Consider the following 20,644-nt stretch of genomic DNA (forward strand, 5'->3'; position numbering starts at 1 on the left):
TGTGGCAATGTTTCGGTGACTACACACCTTTACTTTTGCTGCTTCTGTTCCAAAATGGAACAGAAGCAGAGATGCTCACCGTTTCATGGCATAGTGACCGGCGTCAACATTCCTGATAGAGTTTCCTCCGATGCCTGGGTTGCCATGGCTGCAGTAGTGAGCATCCCTTGTGTTCTGTGTGCATGTGCGTGTGTGTGTGTGTGTGTGCGTGCACGTCCGCGTGCACTAAACGTTCACCTGTGAGACAGGAGATGCTAATCAGCTTCGGAGCAGTGTCATTATCATAAAGAGCTACGTAGCCTTTGCAGCTAGCCCAGGTCTTGACACCACTTAAATATGATAAATTATTACGAAATGTATATAAACCGTTGTTGTGAAGCGGGGAACAAATAACGCAGCTCAGTGGGAGTGAGCGGTTCAAAGAGTCCTTGAGGCGGGCCCAATGCAAACGCATAATGAAACAACTCAAAGTAGATCAGTATAACTGAGCCCCGTGGTTGATCATCACTGCATTCTGCCGTCTTCACGGTGCTCTGTCGTCTGCGTCTCGACTCTGGTCGTCTGAAGACGCCAAATTTGCATCACGGTGACGGTAATAACGCCCTTGCTTCCTATTGGTAGCGTGCATATGATCAACCGCTGCGCTCAAAGGACACGCGCAGTGCGAACTGTGACTTCTATGTGCACGGTGCACGTAGAAGTAGGTGGCGGTTATACGTGCTGTCTTAGCTGTGTCACGGTCAAGTTCCGGGTCCTTGTGGCGACAGCTCTGCTTCTTTCTGTTTGTTTATTTCGATTAGTTGCGTCTATATCTATGACCGTTTTACCAGTTCCGTGTAACAGCTGTCATCAGCGTGAAACCAGCCGTGTAAATCCCAGGATGTCAGGGGGCGTAATCACCTCATGAAATACTTTAATAGGAATGAAATAAAGTTAAAGAATCCTTTGTGTCATCCCTAAAGCCAACGATGTGTAAATGATATTGAATGCGTTGGCGAATTACAATAGGTTACATGTCAAGAGAGTGAAGGCTTGTCATTCCTTGGCAAAGCATGGTAACATTTTGTACCAGCGGTAAATGGCATGCCAGATCGTGCGAGTAAAAGGCGATGTGCTCCAATAATATACAACACGAGATATTAGTCACCGACCCAGTGGATTTCAGTGTGGGCTTGATGCAATGAAAGAGCTTGTGCTCCAGTAGCTCTACTGTAACACTGCCATGGCCCACAGCGAATTGAACCATGGACAGGGCAGTCACGGAAACCACGGTAGTAGGCCTACATAGTTTTTAAATATAGGTATTTGAATAAACCACAGTGCTAGTGCTCAGAGGGCTTTCTTAGTCATTCCGTGCACCATTACAAGACAAAGAAACAGACTGCAAATGCATGACTATGCCATCTTCCCCCTACACAATTCCGAAAGAACCAACTGTGGGAGGAGAGAGGGTAGCTGGGAACAGGATCATGTGTTCGATGAAAGTCAACATTCAAATCCGTCCTACTATTTTAAGATTTATGACGGGGGATACAGATACTTGTTAAACGGCACAGTCCCAGTTATACTGCCACCTAGTGTCGGGAAGAGGTGCCCTGGGGCAGACTCCGGCCCCACACCTCTTTAGAGGTGTCAAAATAAGTGAAATGTATGCCTGGGCAACTGCTGCATGTGGGGGCGTTCAGCCAACCAACACGTCAACAAACAAACGTGGTTTGGAAATGTCAATGTATGCATGTTTTTCCCTTCAAAAAACAAACGATTTCGAAACCGTTGGAGAGCAGTTCATGCCAGAACGTTTTACATGTGTCGATCATCCACTGCACTCCGTGGTAAAGACGCAAGCTTTCATTTTGCTGTGCAAACAGCAACTGTGGTTTAACTGCTGATCGGTGAAATGAATCAGCAAATCGAAGGAAAAGCACATTATTCATTGTCATTACTAGACCTAGGATATATTTGTTTTATTTCTATGATCATTCATAGAAACCAAGAAGCAGGAACCCCTTCAATGGAGGCCGGGCCAGACAAACAAAGGCCATAGAGAAAGTTGCAATAAAACTGAAGTAATTCCCTTTGACGCCATTTGGCAGATGATTGCTTGATATATATACCCCAGGCTGGATATTAAAAAGCTCAGATGGGCTGTCCAACTGACAACTTAATCCATTTAGGGCAGAGTGAGTGCAGCGCAAGCATGCTCGGGGTGAGCGTACACAAGGCCCTGTCATATGTCAAACAGGCACAACGTGTTTATCTGGGCTCAACGCTTAGGCCTGATTCAAAGTGAAGACCGGAACAGCACCGCGAGAATTAGACGATGTTTCACCATTGGTAACAAGGCAATTTCAGCATAAGACAAGCATAAGGTATTGCTAGGTTTATGAAATGGAGGTTAAGCTAATTCTGAGGTATTGGGGGGTAGGCGAATGACCTTTATGAAAATTACTTTTGGGGAAAAAACGCTCCACCTGGTTATTAATAATGGTATATTGTGTGGTAGCACACATTTGGCTGGGGGGCGGAAAGAAGGTGACTTTCTTTCTGTCTGGCACAACATTCTATTTAATAAATGTTCATGTTAGCCCAAAACATGAACTGGTTATCAGATGTGTAGTGTTTTCTCTTCCTATGTAGAAACATGACACGTGCTCAACCAAGGCAATGCCTATCCCCAGGCTAGGCATGAGTCTGACATGATAAAGCAAACACCATTATGCTACTTTTTGTAGAACACACATACACACACATTCATGGCTTGAACCCACGCGTGTGTGTGTGTGTGTGTGTGTGTGTGTGTGTGTGTGTGTGTGTGTGTGTGTTCCTGTGCGTGTATGTGTGTAGGTTCAGAAGACTGCTCCTATCGCCTGTTGTTTTTTTTTTTTACCGTAGGTTAATATTGCCATCTTGTGGCAAATTCACATCATTGCACATATGTGCAATGGCAGGTTTAAGTCAAAGGTTAGTGTGTAGAGCAGGGGTGCCCGATCGCGATCGACCGGTCGATCGCAAAGGTAGCGTGGGTAGATCGCATGGCATTGAAGGAAAACAAAAGTCATCATTAAAAAATAGACGTCAGCCTATCATCATGAAATTTGCGCATGCGCAAGCAACGGCACTAAGTGCGGAAAAAATTTATAAAGCTTGCGAGTTGCCTAGTTAGACTCCAATTTTTAGCCCTCGTTTTTTCGCTTAATCTTAAGAAAGGGTATAAAAATGAGTGGGGGAGCTGGACCGAGTAAGAAGCCAAAAACGTATCACTTTCATACGGAATGGGAGGAGGTGTTTTTTTTCCACTATGTCATTTTCGAAGTGCGTTTGCCTCATCTGCCAGTCTACCATTGCAATACCGAAGAAGGGAAATGTGGAGCGGCATTTTCGGACTGCTCATAAAAACTATGACACCAACTTCCCGCCGAAAAGCGAGCTGAGGATGAGAAAGGTGAAGGAGCTAAAATGCCAGTTGTCCGTACAGCAGTCACTTTTCTCACAGCTAACTTCAAAAGCCAAAGCCGCCATCGTTCCGGGTGAGCCACTTAATCGTTAAGAACAAGAAGTCCTTCCAAGACGGAGAGATGGTAAAAGAGGCATTCGTTGAAGCAGCTGACTCATTTTTCCGAGACTTTTAAAACAAGGCAGAAATATTATCTTCGATCAAAGCTCTCCAGCTGTCAAGAAGTACAGTTACACGGCGCAGTGAAGCCATGGCCGAGGATTTGACGCAGCAACTTTGGAAGGACGTCGCAGATTGCGAGTGCTTCTCACTGCAGTTGGACGAATCTACGGACGTGAGTGACACAGCCCAGTTGTGCATTTTTATTCGGATGGTGTTTACTGACATGACTGCAAAAGAGGAGCTGTTAACACTACTGCCCATGAAAGAACACACGCGAGGAGAGGATATATTTCAGTCTTTCAATAACTTTATCACGAAAACCCAGCTCCCAGTGCACAAGTTGGTGTCCATCACCACGGATGGAGCACCCGCAATGGTTGGCCGCGTGAATGGAGTTATTGCCAAGTGCAGGGAGGACGATGCTTTCCCGGACTTCCTGAATTACCACTGCATAATACACCAACAAGCGTTATGCGCTAAAATGCTCAACATGAAAGAGATCATGGATGTGGCAATGAAGATCGCCTGTTCTATTCGCGCCAGATCTCTTCAAAGACGGCTATTCCGTGCACATCTGGAGCAGGCTGACTGCGACCACTCTGAGTTGTTGCTACACACTGACGTGAGATGGCTTAGTCGAGGGAAATTCCTGCAAAGATTTCGAGAGCTCTGTCCGGAGATTAAGGAGTTTTTCCGTGTAGCTGGACATGCAGAATACAAGCAACTAAATGACGGTCAGTGGCTGTTAGACTTGGCATTTTTATCTGATCTGACAAACCTATGGAATGACCTTAATCTAGAGCTGCAGGGAAAAGACAAAACAGTGATTAATATGATCAGCTCAGTTAATGCATTCAAACGAAAGATGCAACTTCTCTCCTCAAAGCTGCGTTCTATGTATGTGTCCAATAAGCTTAACTCTCTCTAGGACATGCCTCATATAGCCCAATGAGGACGAGCATGCTTAGTCCTTTTACCAAAATAACATATTGAGAGGATTACATAACAGGGTTCCACTTTTTAATCCAACTGTAACATAGTGTAGTGCATGGCAGGTCACAGATGAGGGGGATAATGATAAGGGGGTGTGCATTCTTTAATGCATCCATGTTTTGGAGATTAAGTTGATTAAATATTTGAGGTTGATTCCCTGTTCGATAAGTAAAAGTAGGCTGTCACTCTTCTGAGAAAGTTTTAACTTTGATGCAAGTAAACATTGACTTGTAGCGCCAACTGCTGCTGAGATAAATGATTAAAATATATCATAGATAGCAATAATTATTGGTAGATGAATGAAGTTTATGGAGGTAATATGAGGACTTTGTGTTGATAAACGCAAATAGGCTGTTAACTCCCTCTTCTAGGCTACTACAGGTACAGTGAACATGATGACTATGATGATCGGTTCAACTGATTTGTCACAATGAACAAGTGTGCAGAGCTAGGTTTTGATTTCTCTAGATTATCTACAAGTGCTTGCCAGAAAAAGAGAACAATTAATTAAACAGAAGTTAGGGTGCTGATGAGATTCGAACCTTGGCGCTGGCGGTTCGTACGGATCTAATTGGTTATGGACCGACAGTGCACGCCTACGCTGGCCGCTCTGACGCCCGCTGAGCGCCCGCGTCCCGCCATTTTGAAAGTGTACGCAGGGAGAGGCAGAGGCGGGGAAATAACCCCTAAGTAAGTTCAAAGTCCGAGCCGAGCCGTGCGGATTTCAACAGTCAACTCTGCACTGGTGACAAAACTTAAAAACAAAACGCCATCCAAAGCCTGTCATGTGTGGGAAAGTCGTTCGTTTATCTTCGTGATTCCTCCCCACCGCCGCCGCCGCCGCTCCTCCTCGGTCAGAACCGGCCGACCCGAGTCCGCACCGCTCCGACCCCGGGCCCGACAACCACCGCACCCCCGCTCTGAGTCCCTCGCCATGGCAGGTAAACGCTCCCAGCTCACCGTGGACCTGTATTTGAACACAGTGTTTCTTTACTCCACGACTCCGTGGCTGTGTCTCTGTGAACGTGAACATATGTAGGAGCGTGTGCTGTGGATGCTATCGATGAGCTGCTAGCTGGCGAGGCTAGCCCGGCGAGCTAGGCTAACGATGGTTTTTGTGTTGGTTGTGTTGATGGTTTTTTTAACACTGCTACTGATTCAGCGTTAGCAGCTCATCTGTCTCTGCTGTTTTAATGCATTCTTTGTTGGCTACAGATGCCAACAGGGTTGTTTTATTGTGGGGCGTTTTGGAGAGCTTTGGGAGTGCCTGTGTGGCCCTGCTTAGGAAGCGTGAGGATTGTGACTGGATGACTGGAGCCACCCTTGGTTGGAGGATGAATCGATGAATCGTTCAATGTCTTTTCCTGTTTGGTGTGTGTGTTGCAGGAGCCGGTGGTGGGTGCAACGATGTCCAGTGGTGCTTCTCTCAAGTCAAGGGAGCGATTGACGACGATGTCGCGGAGGGTAAGTGCCTGTGGGGCGTCATGGGTTAGCATGGGGACCTGAATGCTTACCATGGATGTATGGCATTGTGCTGCTACGTACGAATGGAGAGAATCTTTCCGGAATCCCTGCCTATTTCACTGAACACAGTTTTGCAGTATAGGGCCTGACGTCTAGTCCCATGGATGTCTAGTCGTTGACTCAAAGCCCAAATTCAATCAATGGATTTTGACGGGACATGGCGTGTGGTTTGGCATGTCACAGAATTGCCTGCCACTATTTAGCACCGCTACCGTCAGTGAGATTTAACAGTTTGGCATTATGCCAATATCAAAAGTGTTTCTTCTCACTTTAAATATTGAAAGGCACAACACGAGCGCGTTCAAACCACGCTCCCTAATGCACATCTGGATGTTTCGATTATTTTTGATGGATTGCATGTTAATTTAAATGGATGCAATATTTCTGCTAAAACATAGATGCGCTCAGAGAAAATCAGGGTCACTGAGTCTGAGTTTCAAGTCAGATGACCCAATTGGAGCTTCCACAAGTACTCACACTATTGTAGATGCACCCTGTAAGATCAATACACATACTTCCCATCTCCATCCTTTGTTTAGTCCCATCCTTATATATATTCACTCACTTCATTCAAACTCCCTTTAAGTTACCCAATATTAATTATAATTGCCCACTGACATTTGCGAAATTGTATTTTATAATATTCATGTTTTCCTCCGAGGATCTATTCAATATAGGGTATTTCTATATTGGTTACACTTAGTATGTTGTTCCTGAGCATATAAGATTTATTTTAGTAAAAAGGGTTGGCAGCAGATATCTCATGCTGAAAAACCGGTCCCATGCAATTATATTGTCAGTAATTGGTGGACTTGCCATTGTAGCTATGTGGCTGTTTACAGTAAGCTTTACCTAAGGATGACCCTAAGGATGTCGTCTCTGCTAAAGTTTTCCCCAAACAAGACATTTAATAGGCCCGGTTGCACAACTCGGCACCACAGTTGTGTAACCATTTCTTTGGATTCTAAAAAGTAAATGTATGGAGTCAAGTTGTAGTAGGCTATGTTTGTTAGCCAAACAATTAGTATTGGCTTATTGCAGGCATGCAGGCATTTGATAAAGGATCTATTGTTCTGTGGGATTGAAAAACAGAGATTATCATTTTAATGATGTCCTTGTGTTGTAAATTGCACTTGTAAAGCAAACGTTCATTTCAAAATATCTGAAACTTAACTACTCCATCAATTCTCACCTGGCAGGTATTTCTAAAAAGATTTTCCTTTTGACTTGATAAACGATTACAAAGCATTGACTTTCACAGCAAACTATTGCGCTCACAGGCATGACCTTGTATTTGAGCCACCATCGAACAACCAAAGGGTTCTAGACACTCCAGGTTGCACAGACCACAAGAGCACAAAAGCCCTGGAGTGGGTCCACGGGATCAGTGTTAAGATCCCCCTCAAGGATAAGTGCATCGGATACAAAACTGGAAAACCTTTTAATAACTCTGGCTTTTGTGCTCGTGATCTGTGCAAATGTCTTTCCCGTCTTGACTGTTGAGTGTTGTTTGGATGAGTGGGGCACAACAGCATCCATTGCATCATACATTCACATTCAGGGCATTTATTAGCAGACGCTTTGATCCACAGAGACAATAATTACATTTGTCAGAAGAAAGGGGAACGACAATATATCGCTGTCGGTACAGTGAGGATGTCATACCCTTGAACCCTTGAAGATGAACACGCTCTGTGATGTTCTGCGTACAATAATCACACTGTACCATATTTAAAGCACAATATGTAGCAGTAGAGTCAACACAATTCTCTACTGTCTGTCCATGACAGCTGACATCATATCAACTGTTGAATTCAACCACTCGGGGGAGCTGCTGGCTACCGGGGACAAGGGAGGCCGCGTCGTCATCTTCCAGCAGGAGCCAGAGGTAAGCCGGTGTGTGACTCACCGCCGCCACAGCTCGTCACATCATCGCCGTCTCCTCCGAACAACAGCGCTGTTCGTCCCCACCCGCCATTGCCTCCCAAATTTTTTGTGTTCACGACGGCTCTCTGTCTCTCTGTCACTCTGTCACGTCACTGTTGTCTGTAGAGTAAGAACCAGCCCCAGTGCCGCGGGGAGTACAACGTGTACAGCACCTTCCAGAGCCACGAACCCGAGTTCGACTACCTGAAGAGTCTGGAGATCGAGGAGAAGATCAACAAGATCCGATGGCTGCCCCAGAAGAATGCTGCCCAGTTTCTTTTGTCCACAAACGGTTGGTTGAGCAGCCTCCTATTGTGCAAGATCTACAAATCTGCCTTTTTTTTCTATATCTATATCTTACCTCTTCTTTGGAACCTAATCTCGTCGGATCTTTTGTCTTGCAGACAAAACCATAAAGCTTTGGAAAATCAGCGAGCGGGACAAGCGTCCGGAGGGCTACAACCTGAAGGAGGAGGATGGCCGCTACCGAGACCCCAACACCGTCACTACACTACGGGTGTGTGTTGACACGGGGATGATGTACTCGTTAGGGCGCAGTTCTCACTCGCACTGTTTACCATTTTACTATTTAGCCGACAGTTTAGTCCAGACAGCTTACGGTGAATTGAGCCGCATGTCATTAAGGAGCACGTAAGGATGGTTACACGGGACGGTCTTTTAGCTGTAAGCTGCGCAGTCTTCCCACTCCACGATCCTGCCCCTAAATCCATGCATTGTTCATTTGAAACACACTCCCCTGCCTGCCAGTAATGCGGTTGTGTGTGTATCCTGTTGGTTTCCTCTACCAACAGCCCTATAATCTAACCGGTCGTGATGTTTGCGTTGCTTCCTCAACCCATGCACACCTCGTGGTCTGTTTTTAATTCTTTACGACTGTTAATTACTGTGTCAACGTCCCGCTGCCCTCCAGGTGCCAGTGTTCCGTCCCATGGACCTGATGGTTGAAGCCAGCCCCCGGCGCGTGTTTGCCAATGCTCACACGTACCACATCAACTCCATCTCTGTGAACAGCGACTGTGAGACATACCTGTCTGCGGACGACCTCAGGATTAACCTGTGGAATCTGGAGATCACCGACCGCAGCTTCAGTATCCTCTTTTTGCGATCAATTGGGTTTAATCTCTCACCTCTGCTTCTGGAAGCTTAGTCCTTTTGGCGAGACACACTGTGAAATGAAGTGTTTTGTGCGGCATGTGGCTCAGGAAGAAGAGCGGGTTGGCTGGTAACCAGAAGGTTGCTTGTTCGATTAGAGTGTCGAGTCGTCCCTGAGCAAGAAACCTCACCCTGACTGCTCCCGACGAGCTGGCTGTCGCCTCGCATCGTTGACACCGCCGTCGGTGTGTGAATGTGTGCATGTAACGCAAGTTTTTTAAAGCTTTTGAGTGGTCAATGGTTAGAAAAGCGCTGTATGAATGCAGTCCGGCTACCATTTTGGAGTCCTTCACCCGAACCCCTTCAGACATCGTTGACATAAAGCCCACCAACATGGAGGAGCTGACGGAGGTGATCACGGCTGCGGAGTTCCACCCCAACCAGTGCAACACCTTCGTCTACAGCAGCAGCAAGGGCACCATCAGGCTGTGTGACATGAGGGCCTCAGCCCTCTGCGACCAGCACTCTAAGAGTAGGTGTTTCTGCTGCACATTGACATTGAGGGCATTTTGCTTTTATCCAAAGCAACTTACAATTAGAACATTTGTCGGAAGAAAGATAAACAATATAGCGCTGTCGGTACAGTAAGGATGTTCATAGAACAAAGTGCCATGCACTAACAATTGTTAGGTTAAGCCATTTCCTGTGTTTAACAAAGACAGCTAGGATAGCACTGTTTTTAAGTGCCAGGACATAAAACGTATAATAAGTGCGTACATTAAGTGCCAGGCCGTACGCTTTGCCTTGGTGAGAAATCTGTGTGTCCTTTAACTCATGGTCATGTACCACAGATGAATTTAATCTTAATTGATAAAAACAAACAAAAAAGCAGAACATATCTGAACGTCTTTGTCCATCGTATTCTAAGTGACTAAATTAACGTTTCCTTCTTCTTTTCAGTGTTCGAAGAGCCAGAGGATCCAAACAACCGCTCCTTCTTCTCCGAGATCATCTCGTCGATCTCCGACGTCAAGTTCAGCCACAGCGGGCGCTACATGATGACCCGTGACTACCTGTCCGTAAAAATATGGGACCTCAACATGGAGACCAGGCCAGTGGAGACGTATCAGGTTTGCATCCATGTCTGATAACAAGGCTCTTCTTTCTGTACATAACAATATCTAAATCCTTCCATGGGCCCTATGCAGGGTATGAGACTGTTTTTCACCAAATAATGGATGAGGCTCCGCTGTAAAGCTGTTGACTTTGCTGCCATTTTGCTCCATCAGGTGCATGAATATCTCAGGAGTAAGCTGTGCTCCCTCTATGAGAACGACTGCATCTTTGACAAGTTTGAGTGCTGCTGGAACGGGAATGACAGGTGAGCCGCTGTGTGTGTTATTGTGTGTAGATGATCATCAACACACACCCGTATTTTCAGTGCCGTTGTCTAGCCGAGGCCTGCACAGGAATTTATATCGCCCATGTTTAGTTTCGGTTGGTGGCTGGAATGAAATACGTATTCCATTATGCACACTATGTTAGAAGTAGAAGTCTCAAGGGAGGTTTGCGGACATAAAGAAAACATTGTGAATGGAATATAAAAGGTAAATGGCCCAGTCTGAGACATTGATATTATAAGCATTCATGTCTTTAGTGGGTGTTGTTGGCCTTTTTAAAAAGCAAGCCTCTGAAGAATAAGTATTTATTGTCCATATTATTAAATATGTTGACCTTTTCTAAACAGATTGAATCTTACACAAGTCATTCTTCATTTCATAGCTCCTCGAATCGGTAACCTTTATCTAAAAGGTTATCAAATGCTTGTAAGCACACAGTTTAGTACTGTCACGGCAATGAATGAATGACATGAGGCTACACCACACCAAATCTAACACCTTTTGGCCTTTTTTTTGTATTTTCCTTTTTATTGTATTCCTTCACGCACAATAGAGCCTGTGTGAGAGATTAAATCATTTCAAATGACAGATTTATTTATGTGCATAATATTCTATTGCAATTCGCTGTTCACTCGTCGGGTGAACAGAGCTAGTCCCGCAGTGCAATTTCATCAAAACGTTGCACAATGCCAAACCTTTTCGCTTTGTGATGATTGGAAGTAGGCTATCTCTTACTAAGGAAGCTAAAAAACGTTTAGTCTACATTGAAGCTCTGCCTTAAGGTCCCATGACATGCCACCAGGTGTGGTGTGATTAGCCGGTACAAGCCGTTTTGGAAATCGGCCCCTTATGACATCACAGGTGGGCGTGTCCACCTAGATGTGTGCTGGATAGATCAGTCTGCAAGCCTACCCAGGTGACTGTGGCAAACGTTGCTCATCTAGCCGTCACACATCTAGGTGGACAAGACCACCTGTGATGTCAAAATGGGCAGATTTCCAAAACGGCTTCTAGCGGCTAATCACACCCCACCTGGTGGCATGCCATGGGACCTGATCTGAAAGCCACTGGTGTCCACGTAGCAGTACTATATCATATTGTCGTTTTGCTTTTTGTGTTATTAAGATCGCTGTAGAAAGGAAAAGCTATCGGTCGATAAGCACGATACTGCAGCAGTGGTCTCTGCCAGGTCCAATTCAGCCAGGGAAAGAGACGCCGCCAAAATGGGCCTGTCTCTGGGCCAGGTACAAGACGTCTAATCTGATTGGTCAGAAAGGTTCAAGAATTCTAATCTGATTGGTCACAAATGTAGAGGAATCGAATCTTATTGGTCACAAATGTGAACGTGAATAACTTGACCTCCCACTACTTTAAATGCCAACAGAAAAATGGTGGCATCCCAGTTCACGTGGTAAAGTCTTTTTAATTAGCTTACTATATCAGATTGGCTTCAATAGGCTTTATTTAGGATAGTTTTCTGGGATGCGTTCCCTGCTCACATTTTTCAGAACATTTTCAAATTGCAAATTTTAATTGCACTATGAAGGTAAGGCAACAAGGAGGCAATTCCCTAGCGGTATAGATCATCAACAAGCCAAATACTCCCCTCCTTCTGCCGCTTTGGAACGGGGAGGGAAGCCTTTGAGCACAGAGCGCTTATGTTGAGGAATGGAGAGAGGAGTTTGACGCAGATTCCTCTGGGTCGACGGCGGTTACTTGATTGTTAGTGGTGGCCATCGATCAGGACAATGATTTGAATAAATCTGTACTGCCCCACAGTGGACCTTTCTTTTTGAAAGGGTGTGGACGTGCATTGCTTCCACGATCAATGATGAACCGGGACCCCATTGTAAAATGTTTAAACACAAATTCATATTTTGTGCAATAGGCAGATTTATAATTAGATTAGTTAAATTGCGATGCATCGGTGTTGAAAATCCTGATCTCCCTCCTAACAGGAATGGAATTTGCTTTCAAATGGCACAACGAAATAAATATTAAAATAAAAATAATAAAGTACTGTGTAATAAATTGTGGAAGAAAAACATTGTAATACATTTTATTTGTAATCCCCATCATTGAATGATTTATGACTTTATAACCATCGTATGGCTGTTTGTCGGGGGCCTCACATGAACCCTCCTAATCTAGTCCTGTCATTATCGACTGGCGACAGAGCCCCGTGCCACTAGTTAGGTGGTTTCCCTCCCAGGAGATGGTTCCCGTCCAGCCAAGTGCACCGGTGCCTCCCCTCTGTATACGCCTGTCTCCCCCCCCACAGCCCTTATCAGCTCTCTCCCTGTTCCTCCCCCAGTGTTGTGATGACGGGCTCCTACAACAACTTCTTCCGGATGTTCGACCGGGGCTACCGGCAGGACGTGACCCTGGAGGCGTCCCGGGAGAACAGCAAGCCGCGCTCCGTGCTGAAGCCGCGCAAGGTGTGCACAGGTGGGAAGCGCAAGAAGGATGAGATCAGTGTAGATAGTTTGGACTTTAACAAGAAGATCCTTCACACGGCCTGGCATCCCCTGGACAACATCATCGCTGTGGCCACCACCAATAATCTCTACATATTCCAGGACAAACTGAACTAGTGTTCCATGAACCCTCCAGACCCCAGTTTCTGCTTAGCCCCCCCCCCCCCCTCACCCAATCACATCCCACCCCCAGCAATCATGTACTCACCTAGACAATGTGATCCGTCTTTGATGGCTTTCTCGGGCTGCATCCCCTGGTCTGGTCTCTTGTGATCTGCCCCCCCAGCTGATTTTTCTTTTTTAAAAAAATTTGGATTTGCATATGTATAAGCCCGGTGCACCCTGTGAATGGTGCAATCTCTTTCTTGCTGCCGTGCAATACCCTCCATTGGGGCCAGCACAGGTGCATTTCCAAAGCGCAACCAATATCTGCATGTGCAGAGCTCCTGGGTGCTGGGTCCAGACTCTGGGGATCCGGCCTGAGGGCGATTCCCCTGTTAGGAGCACGCCACGACCCTTGCCCACCACCGCAGTTAATTTCCACTACATCCCAACCCAAAGGGGAATGATGACGATTGTGTACAGTTATTTGGCTAGGTCAATATTACTTTTTATTTGGTGCCATCATGACATTTTTTGTATGTCGTAGATACCAAGTTTAGATTTTATTTTGCAACGTTAGCGCTTTTTTGTTTGTTTTTTTCTTTTTCTTTCGTCATGTGTCTTTGATAAAAAAAAATTCGTCTCACACTTCTATTTGTTTCGGGCCTAGAACACTGGAAAGTATAATCGGTCAACACTCCATATTGTCCCTGATTCATTAAGTCCAGTGGCCACGTTAGGGAGCCCGACTACCCCGATATGTACAGCGCACTACCAATCAACAACGGCACCACAATGCAGGACGGGGTGGAGGCCTGGGAGAAGGATGACTAGCCATCCGGTTGATGGCTGTTCTTAAAACGTTTGAGGCTAAGTCTGACACGCACGGTCCCTGTGGTACACGGGTTCCCGGGGTCATGCAGGCACTCCCAGGGGGACCCCTTTGTGGCGTTTACCCTCACACTTTGGTGGACAGCCATGACACCCTCAGGACTAAGTCTGTTGTACACGGTCACTGTAGAAGGTCTTAAAGTGGCTTATTTCTGTGTTTGCGTGGCGGGATAGGTTGCCAACATCTCTACATAGCCTGTCATGGTGTTGCCGAATAAGTGGTTTACTTTCGTGATGTTTTTTTTTCTTTGTGCAGGTTTATGATTTTGTACTGTACCAGAGAAAAGTCACCATAGCCGGTTTATTTTTGTATACAAATTAAGGTAATAGGCTTACGGTCTAATCACTGTAGTTTTAAGGCGGTATGTTCTGGAAATGTTTGTGTGTGGAAGGACATTTGCTTTACAAGATGATCACTTGTGACATTGGAGTATTGTTCGTCCTGCAGGTGATTGGTTGACACCTAAACAATGTGTAATGAAATAAAAAGGGAGTCTGTTTGTTCTATTGGATGCACAAACTAAATTAACATACTGTGTCCGTACAGCCGTGGTGATACGCACCAAATTATTTCTTTTGAATTTGGCTTACTGTAATTCAGATTTTGTGGAAACTATTTGGGATGCCTTTGAGTTCAAATTAATTTGGATCTTAACGTAAAAAGTTTGATTCGTGTGCCATTTTGTTTCTGGATTGGAGAAAAATGCTTGCTGAAAAAGGAATAATAATAATAAAATATAGGCTTTTCTTGGCCTAAACAGGAATGTCCCTCTTATCTACCATATATCGAACCAGATTTCTCTCAAAAACCAGTGGGCCTAATTTGCTTGTTTTTGCAACATCCTCACAACTGAATGGATGATTCAGTCAAACTATGCCACCAGCTGTTCCAAGTCACTTGGGTAAATCATGAGGTATCTTTTCCTTATGGGTGATTATAGTGTACCATTTATTTGGATATTCTAATATCAGTGTGCTTTCATTAACAATTAGCCATGCTCACTTTATGTAATCCATAAGATGATTCTCTACACCAGGGCCTGTCTTCTGGGAGATGTGCTCAAGTCATGGATGTCATCAGTCTTCAAATGTCTTCTGAAGACTCTCACATACAACACGAGAACAGACTCGTCCATTTCATCTCATTCCATTTTCCACACACTGCTTGGGAATAGTATAGCCTGGCAACTGTTTATTTTGCAATGGTCACTGGGTGAGATGGTCACTGAAAATCCGTCATTGAAATGTTTCAATTTGTTTGTTTTCAGCGTTGTTTGAATTGGATAACGACTCTGCAATGTGATTATTATTTTTTTTGGGGGGGGGGGGTTCACTAGATTGGCATTCACATGACGAGTCACATCGTTTTCATAAACACAGCGTTGCTAAAATAAAAAAACATGTCTCCACCAAATTATACAGGTTTTTCAGATTGGCAAGCTTTTTCCAAATTGACAAATTAAAAGGCAAGCATGTAGATGCAAGGAAATTGTCCAACCTCATGATGGAACGGTTAGCACTGTATCTAATCAATTGTTGCTAGAAAAATGGTTTCCCCCACCGTCACATTCAGTATTTGGTCTTTATTATTTGGCCATTCTTATGCAAGGTTTTGATGGAAGGTCTTGACCAAGTGTAATGCAGAGGAACCCTATTGCCTTTCTCAGAGCAATGACTACTAGATAATCAAATGGTTATTTCTTGACCTTTCTGGCAGACAGGAGACTACTCAGGGGAAATCGTTGCTGCTGACCGGTCGAAACCTTGTCTCTTTAATATGTGAATTTTTTTCAGGGGTTTAGAAAAACTGCCTTATTTTCAGTTTGGGGATGCATTCTTGAAATTGATTTTAAATGGGGTTTGTGAGCACTGGACTGAGGCAACTTATATATACCAATAGAGGACCACACAACCTCCATTTTAAGCAAGATTAAACAAGAAAAAAATCCTGATTGGATTTGTGATGTTTTACCATGGCAGCATAATATAAGTGTATAATGTATGAGTCAACAACAGAATGCACTTTTATTTGTGAGGATTAAATTGATTTGTATGTTTGGCTCTCAAGGGGCTCGCTAATAAAGATTTAAAGGTATTTGGTGATGTGTTTAAAAACAAGATCTAAACAAAAATGTTCAGATGTATAGCTCTGTCTGTTAAACGAAATAAAGTTAGAGGGAATGAAATATTCCCAGATATGAATTCTGAATAATATCTTTTCTTCTAACACCAAAATGATCATCAGTTTGCATTTTACCTTTTTAGCCTGTAGCTAAAGTGGATTACACTTTGAAATGTATTTCTCTATGGATTATTGTATTCCTCGTACAATGGTTCATTCAGTCCGTTCCAGAACTTACATTATACATTCATCACACACCAAACTGGTCATCCCAGCCAGGATGCTGCTGACTGGTTAGTATGATAGTCCTGTGAGCTGATAAATAAATAAATGTATTGATTGCTCTTCCGTGAACTTCAGACCTCCTTACCATTGCACAAATGTGGCCATCTAAATGCAGACTGTTTTATATAAATTTAAATTGAACAGCAGCCAAAGTCCAGGGGTTGTTCTGCGCATGCGCGTACTGTGTACTGTGGCGAGAAGCTAAACATTGGTAGTCAACATGTCTACCGCTGCTGCTCAACAAAACAATAACGGAGAGCCGGGACTGCAAGGTAGGTGCCCGCGACCGCCTTTTGACACCCGAGGGGGCGAACCATCACTCCTGCATGTTTCATGAAAGGGGGGTATTCGCGACGGCAACATTTAAGAGAGATATCGAGAAAAAGTTCGATCGGGAATGGAATTTCTTCTTCTTCTGGGCGGGGTGGGCTGTGACGTGGCTAAACGTTGCGTCGAACCGACCAATCGGCGGGCTTGATGTCTGCGGCCTCAACCACCCAGAGAAGGGAAGCTGTAATGGGCGGGCTCTAGCCGAAAATAAAAACAACTTTGGGACAATAGATAAGCGCAATTTCGTTTGAAATGGCGTTATATGTTTAAGTTGTATAGCGTTTGCTAAAACATTTCCGCTTGGTTAGTGGATTGTTATTAATCTCCTAAAACATGCAAGAAATTGCATTTTAGAAATGTTTCTAGTACCATTTGATGGGTCATTTATGTACATGCATCATTCGGGATGCGCCATATTTTACGCTGCGGATGCAGAACTGTGACTAAACGTTTCCTCAAGAATAAGTCCACTTGGTAACGTCCAAGGAGCTCTTCCTTCCAGGACTTTTAGTTGTTTCTTTATTTCGGGGCCGTCCACGTCACGGGTCCCTGCTGGGGCGACGACATGCATGGCCTATGAGTTATGCAATAACACAAACATGGACCACTCGTGCTTTAGTTGTGTGTGTGTGACCACTCGGTCGTATCTTTTGGGTGGGCTTTGGGTTTTAACTGACTCATTGAAAACTCCATCGGCGCTGCCAAGACTGGTGGCGTTCAAAGATTATGTAACCCAATTTCCTGCTGAAGGAAGCAGGCTGTGTGTAGGGCAGTAGCACAAATGTTTGTTCATGAAGTCGTGAGAAAAGAATGTGCAGGGTTCGTACTCTTATATCTATAAATATGCCATTACGCTTGTTCCAGATTTTGACTTATTGGTTGATCGAAACCCGATTAACCAATATGCCACCAATACAAATTGTTGTAACTAGTTCTATACTTTATAAACAGCATCGTCACTACAGATTTCTAACCTTACCATTTTTTTCCCTTAACGGTTAAAACCATGATCTGTGGTATGTTTAAGTGTGCCTCACCATGTTATATGTCTGTATTGGTTCAATGACAGACAAGTTAAACCAATAATAACAATGGCTCTTCTAACATTGACACATTAACATTGATACCAGTGTACTTGTGCAACCGCTTTACGGTACTTTCTTGCTTTCCACAGGTTCTTGGGTAGAACTGGAAATCAATGGCAACACAGAGGCACAGCCCCCTCCTTCAGTAGCCCCCGCCCCTGAGCCACTGAATGGGAACGCCGGGGACTCCACCGTGGGGGTGCTTCCGGAGGAGCTGGAGGAGAGCCTGGTAGGAGGACTGGAGCATGTGCCCTCCTCCTCGTCCATCCACAACGGAGACATGGAGAAGATACTACTGGATGCACAGCATGAGTCCAGCCAGAGCAGCTCCTCCTGTAACAGGTAGGGTGAGTGGCGTTGTACATGGTGGGTGGGGGGGTGTGGTAGGGAGTTTGGTCTTCTTAATTATGAAGTGTTGCATCAGTCCGCACAGGCCGCCCAGCCCGGACCAGGACCACGACAAGGGTCAGATCACCTTCGATGTGGACATGTCCAGCACAAGGGGAAGCCAGGTGAACTAGAGCCGCCAGGGATGCTGCCTCAAACCGACCGGGACAAGGGGGGGTTGTTTGGTTTGCTGCTTGGTTGTCGGGGTTGTGTGACGGTGGTTTGAATGAAGCCATGCGTGTTTTTTGAGCGCTTCACGTGGCAGATCGTTGTGTTTTTATGCTTTTCAGTCTGAGGAGGAGGAGGCGGACGCAGAGAAGGATAGGGAGGAAGATATCCTGATGAACACCGGTGACGACTGGGTGAATGACTGGTCGAGTAGACCGGAAAATATCCCTCCAAAGTAAGGGCTCTTCCTTTGGTCTATTGATCAATTATAATCAACAATAAGCTGCAAATGACAGTTTCGAATAGGTGTTTAATTTGAGTTGTTAGGTTTGTTTCGTGGTTTATTGTACTGCGTTCTAGAAGAGATATAACTGAGGGGTTGTTTATCCTCAGGGAGTTTCACTTCAAGCATCCTCGGCGTTCGGGCTCCCTCAGCATGAGGAAGAGCGGCGTTATGAAGAAAGGGGGCGTCTTCTCCGCTGAATTTCTCAAAGTCTTCATCCCTTCCCTGCTCCTCTCACACATCATCGCTATCGGCCTTGGGTCAGTCACAGTGCCAAAGATGCAGTAGCAATCAATTCATGTATTTTCCTACTTACAATTTCTCTGAATCAATTGAATCTGTTTATTTCTCTCAGGGTCTATATCGGGAAGAGAATCGCCACATCGCCATCAAGCTCTTACTGAGTAAAAGAGAAAGCAGTGCCTGGATGTTGAAGAAATCCCACAGTCTACGAATCGTTTAAACATCCTCTTCTGGAGTTCTTTGTATTATGTCTTGGTCAACCTTTAGTGTGCTCCTATAGTGCTCTGCCTACACACATTGAGTTGTGACTGCTTCTAGGTTTAGTAGGATAAATCACATCATGTAGTTCCACTGTCTCAAACTTTTATATAGGGCAGAATGCTATAAGGAGGTGAAATCCCTCCGAAACCGAATCAATATTATTGTTTTCTTGCGCTGAGCTGAAAAACTAAAACAGTCATTATTTGATGATGGCGGTCAATAAAGGGGCATGGATTTTCTCCAGATTTTGTCAATGATTTTGACAAAAATATTTGTAATTATGTATTCCTGAGTCAATGTTTTGCACGAGTTCAGCTGCATCTAACTTGCTGTTTTGGAACAATGTAAATGTGTGATATTAATGAATAAATAAGATGCGAAAATAAGTTTGACAGACCATTCGACAGGCCATTCAACCTTTTGCAGCATATATCTATTGCATTAACCCATAATATGTTTGGGTGCCAAATATGTACATCACCTCTGCACATCGGTGATCTATCATAGACTTTGAAATTGTCTTACATGTTAAAGTATTGAAGTAGATGTGAAAGTAATTAAAGCTGTGATCTTTTCAATTTAATACACCTTGTGACTTAACTTATATGAATAGTTTAGCTTATAAATTGTTGCAGTTTGAGTTGTAATTTACTTTTCTCTTCTATGTATAGTTTAACAAATGTTTGCTGATTGCTAAACTGGTCTTAAAGGGGTGTTTCTGATGGAAAAAAAATATTATTTTTCTGTGCTAAAAAAGTTGTAATCTGATAGAATTACCATTCCTTTGAGATTAGACAGATTAAATGTCTTGTTTTTGTATGTTATAAATTAGAGAAAAGGGTTGCAAAACAAAAAGCTTTATTTCTTTAATCACAGCGTTTGTAAATTGTAGCCATGCAAATGTATTCACTTATAATTGCAGTTACGGAAGAGAAGGACTAATCAAAAACTAATAATTTGCATGTCTCTATAATAGACACTAGCTCGTTTTTGTTCAACATTTAACCTTTTCTTTAAGCATGTCATGTTAGTAGCCTTATTTTACATAGAGTCCAAGCACATTGTCATATGGAGGGCAGGGCCCTCAGAAAGGTCATCTATTATTCTAGCAGTGACAGAAATAGATGGCTGACGATGAGAGATGTGTTACAATTGTACATATATCGTGGTCATAACAAAATTACAAAACAAAAATAAAAGTCTTATTCCTCGTCGTTCCAGTTTTATTATCATACACACATGATTGAATGCCTATTTAATTGAGCTATTAGTAATAGCTACACATGGAAAAATACATCAGACATTTTGGTGACACTCCACAATTGTGAGGGGAACCAAATTGTCTGATGAAATTTTTATTCGAATTACTGAGAATCTTCAATGGCATGGATTCCAGACTACAATATCCACTGGCAGGTGATTAGAGAAGTGCAAAAAA

General features: G+C 44.1%; 2 protein-coding genes across 2 annotated transcripts; both read left to right on the plus strand.

The window, feature by feature from the left end:
* Positions 1–5,270: 5,270 nt before the first annotated feature.
* Positions 5,271–14,806, plus strand: ppp2r2aa (protein phosphatase 2, regulatory subunit B, alpha a). Its single transcript, XM_079751373.1, has 10 exons — positions 5,271–5,550; positions 5,996–6,073; positions 7,924–8,021; positions 8,186–8,351; positions 8,464–8,576; positions 8,991–9,168; positions 9,540–9,704; positions 10,133–10,302; positions 10,462–10,553; positions 12,887–14,806. Exons 1-10 carry the CDS (start codon positions 5,544–5,546, stop codon positions 13,164–13,166), a joined length of 1,347 nt encoding a protein of 448 aa, XP_079607499.1. The 5' UTR covers positions 5,271–5,543; the 3' UTR covers positions 13,167–14,806.
* A 1,832-nt stretch (positions 14,807–16,638) lies between these two features.
* bnip3la (BCL2 interacting protein 3 like a) lies at positions 16,639–20,420 on the plus strand. The gene is made up of 6 exons (XM_079735715.1): positions 16,639–16,721; positions 17,954–18,206; positions 18,289–18,376; positions 18,542–18,654; positions 18,813–18,962; positions 19,058–20,420. The coding sequence occupies exons 1-6, from the start codon at positions 16,670–16,672 to the stop codon at positions 19,104–19,106; spliced, it is 705 nt and encodes a 234-aa protein (XP_079591841.1). The 5' UTR covers positions 16,639–16,669; the 3' UTR covers positions 19,107–20,420.
* The last annotated feature ends 224 nt before the right edge of the window (positions 20,421–20,644 follow it).

Source organism: Pollachius pollachius (assembly GCF_949987615.1).
Source record: "Pollachius pollachius genome assembly, chromosome: 1".
Classification (NCBI taxonomy): Eukaryota; Metazoa; Chordata; class Actinopteri; order Gadiformes; family Gadidae; genus Pollachius; species Pollachius pollachius.

Excerpts from the sequence above, each read along its gene's own strand:
- ppp2r2aa (XM_079751373.1), top strand. Across the intron at positions 9,169-9,539 it reads GATCACCGACCGCAGCTTCA|ACATCGTTGACATAAAGCCC; the intron begins GTATCCTCTTTT and ends GAACCCCTTCAG. Across the intron at positions 10,303-10,461 it reads GGCCAGTGGAGACGTATCAG|GTGCATGAATATCTCAGGAG; the intron begins GTTTGCATCCAT and ends TTGCTCCATCAG.
- bnip3la (XM_079735715.1), top strand. The coding sequence starts at position 16,670 with ATGTCTACCGCTGCTGCTCAACAAAACAATAACGGAGAGCCGGGACTG. Across the intron at positions 18,207-18,288 it reads AGCAGCTCCTCCTGTAACAG|TCCGCACAGGCCGCCCAGCC; the intron begins GTAGGGTGAGTG and ends GTGTTGCATCAG. Across the intron at positions 18,377-18,541 it reads CCAGCACAAGGGGAAGCCAG|TCTGAGGAGGAGGAGGCGGA; the intron begins GTGAACTAGAGC and ends TATGCTTTTCAG.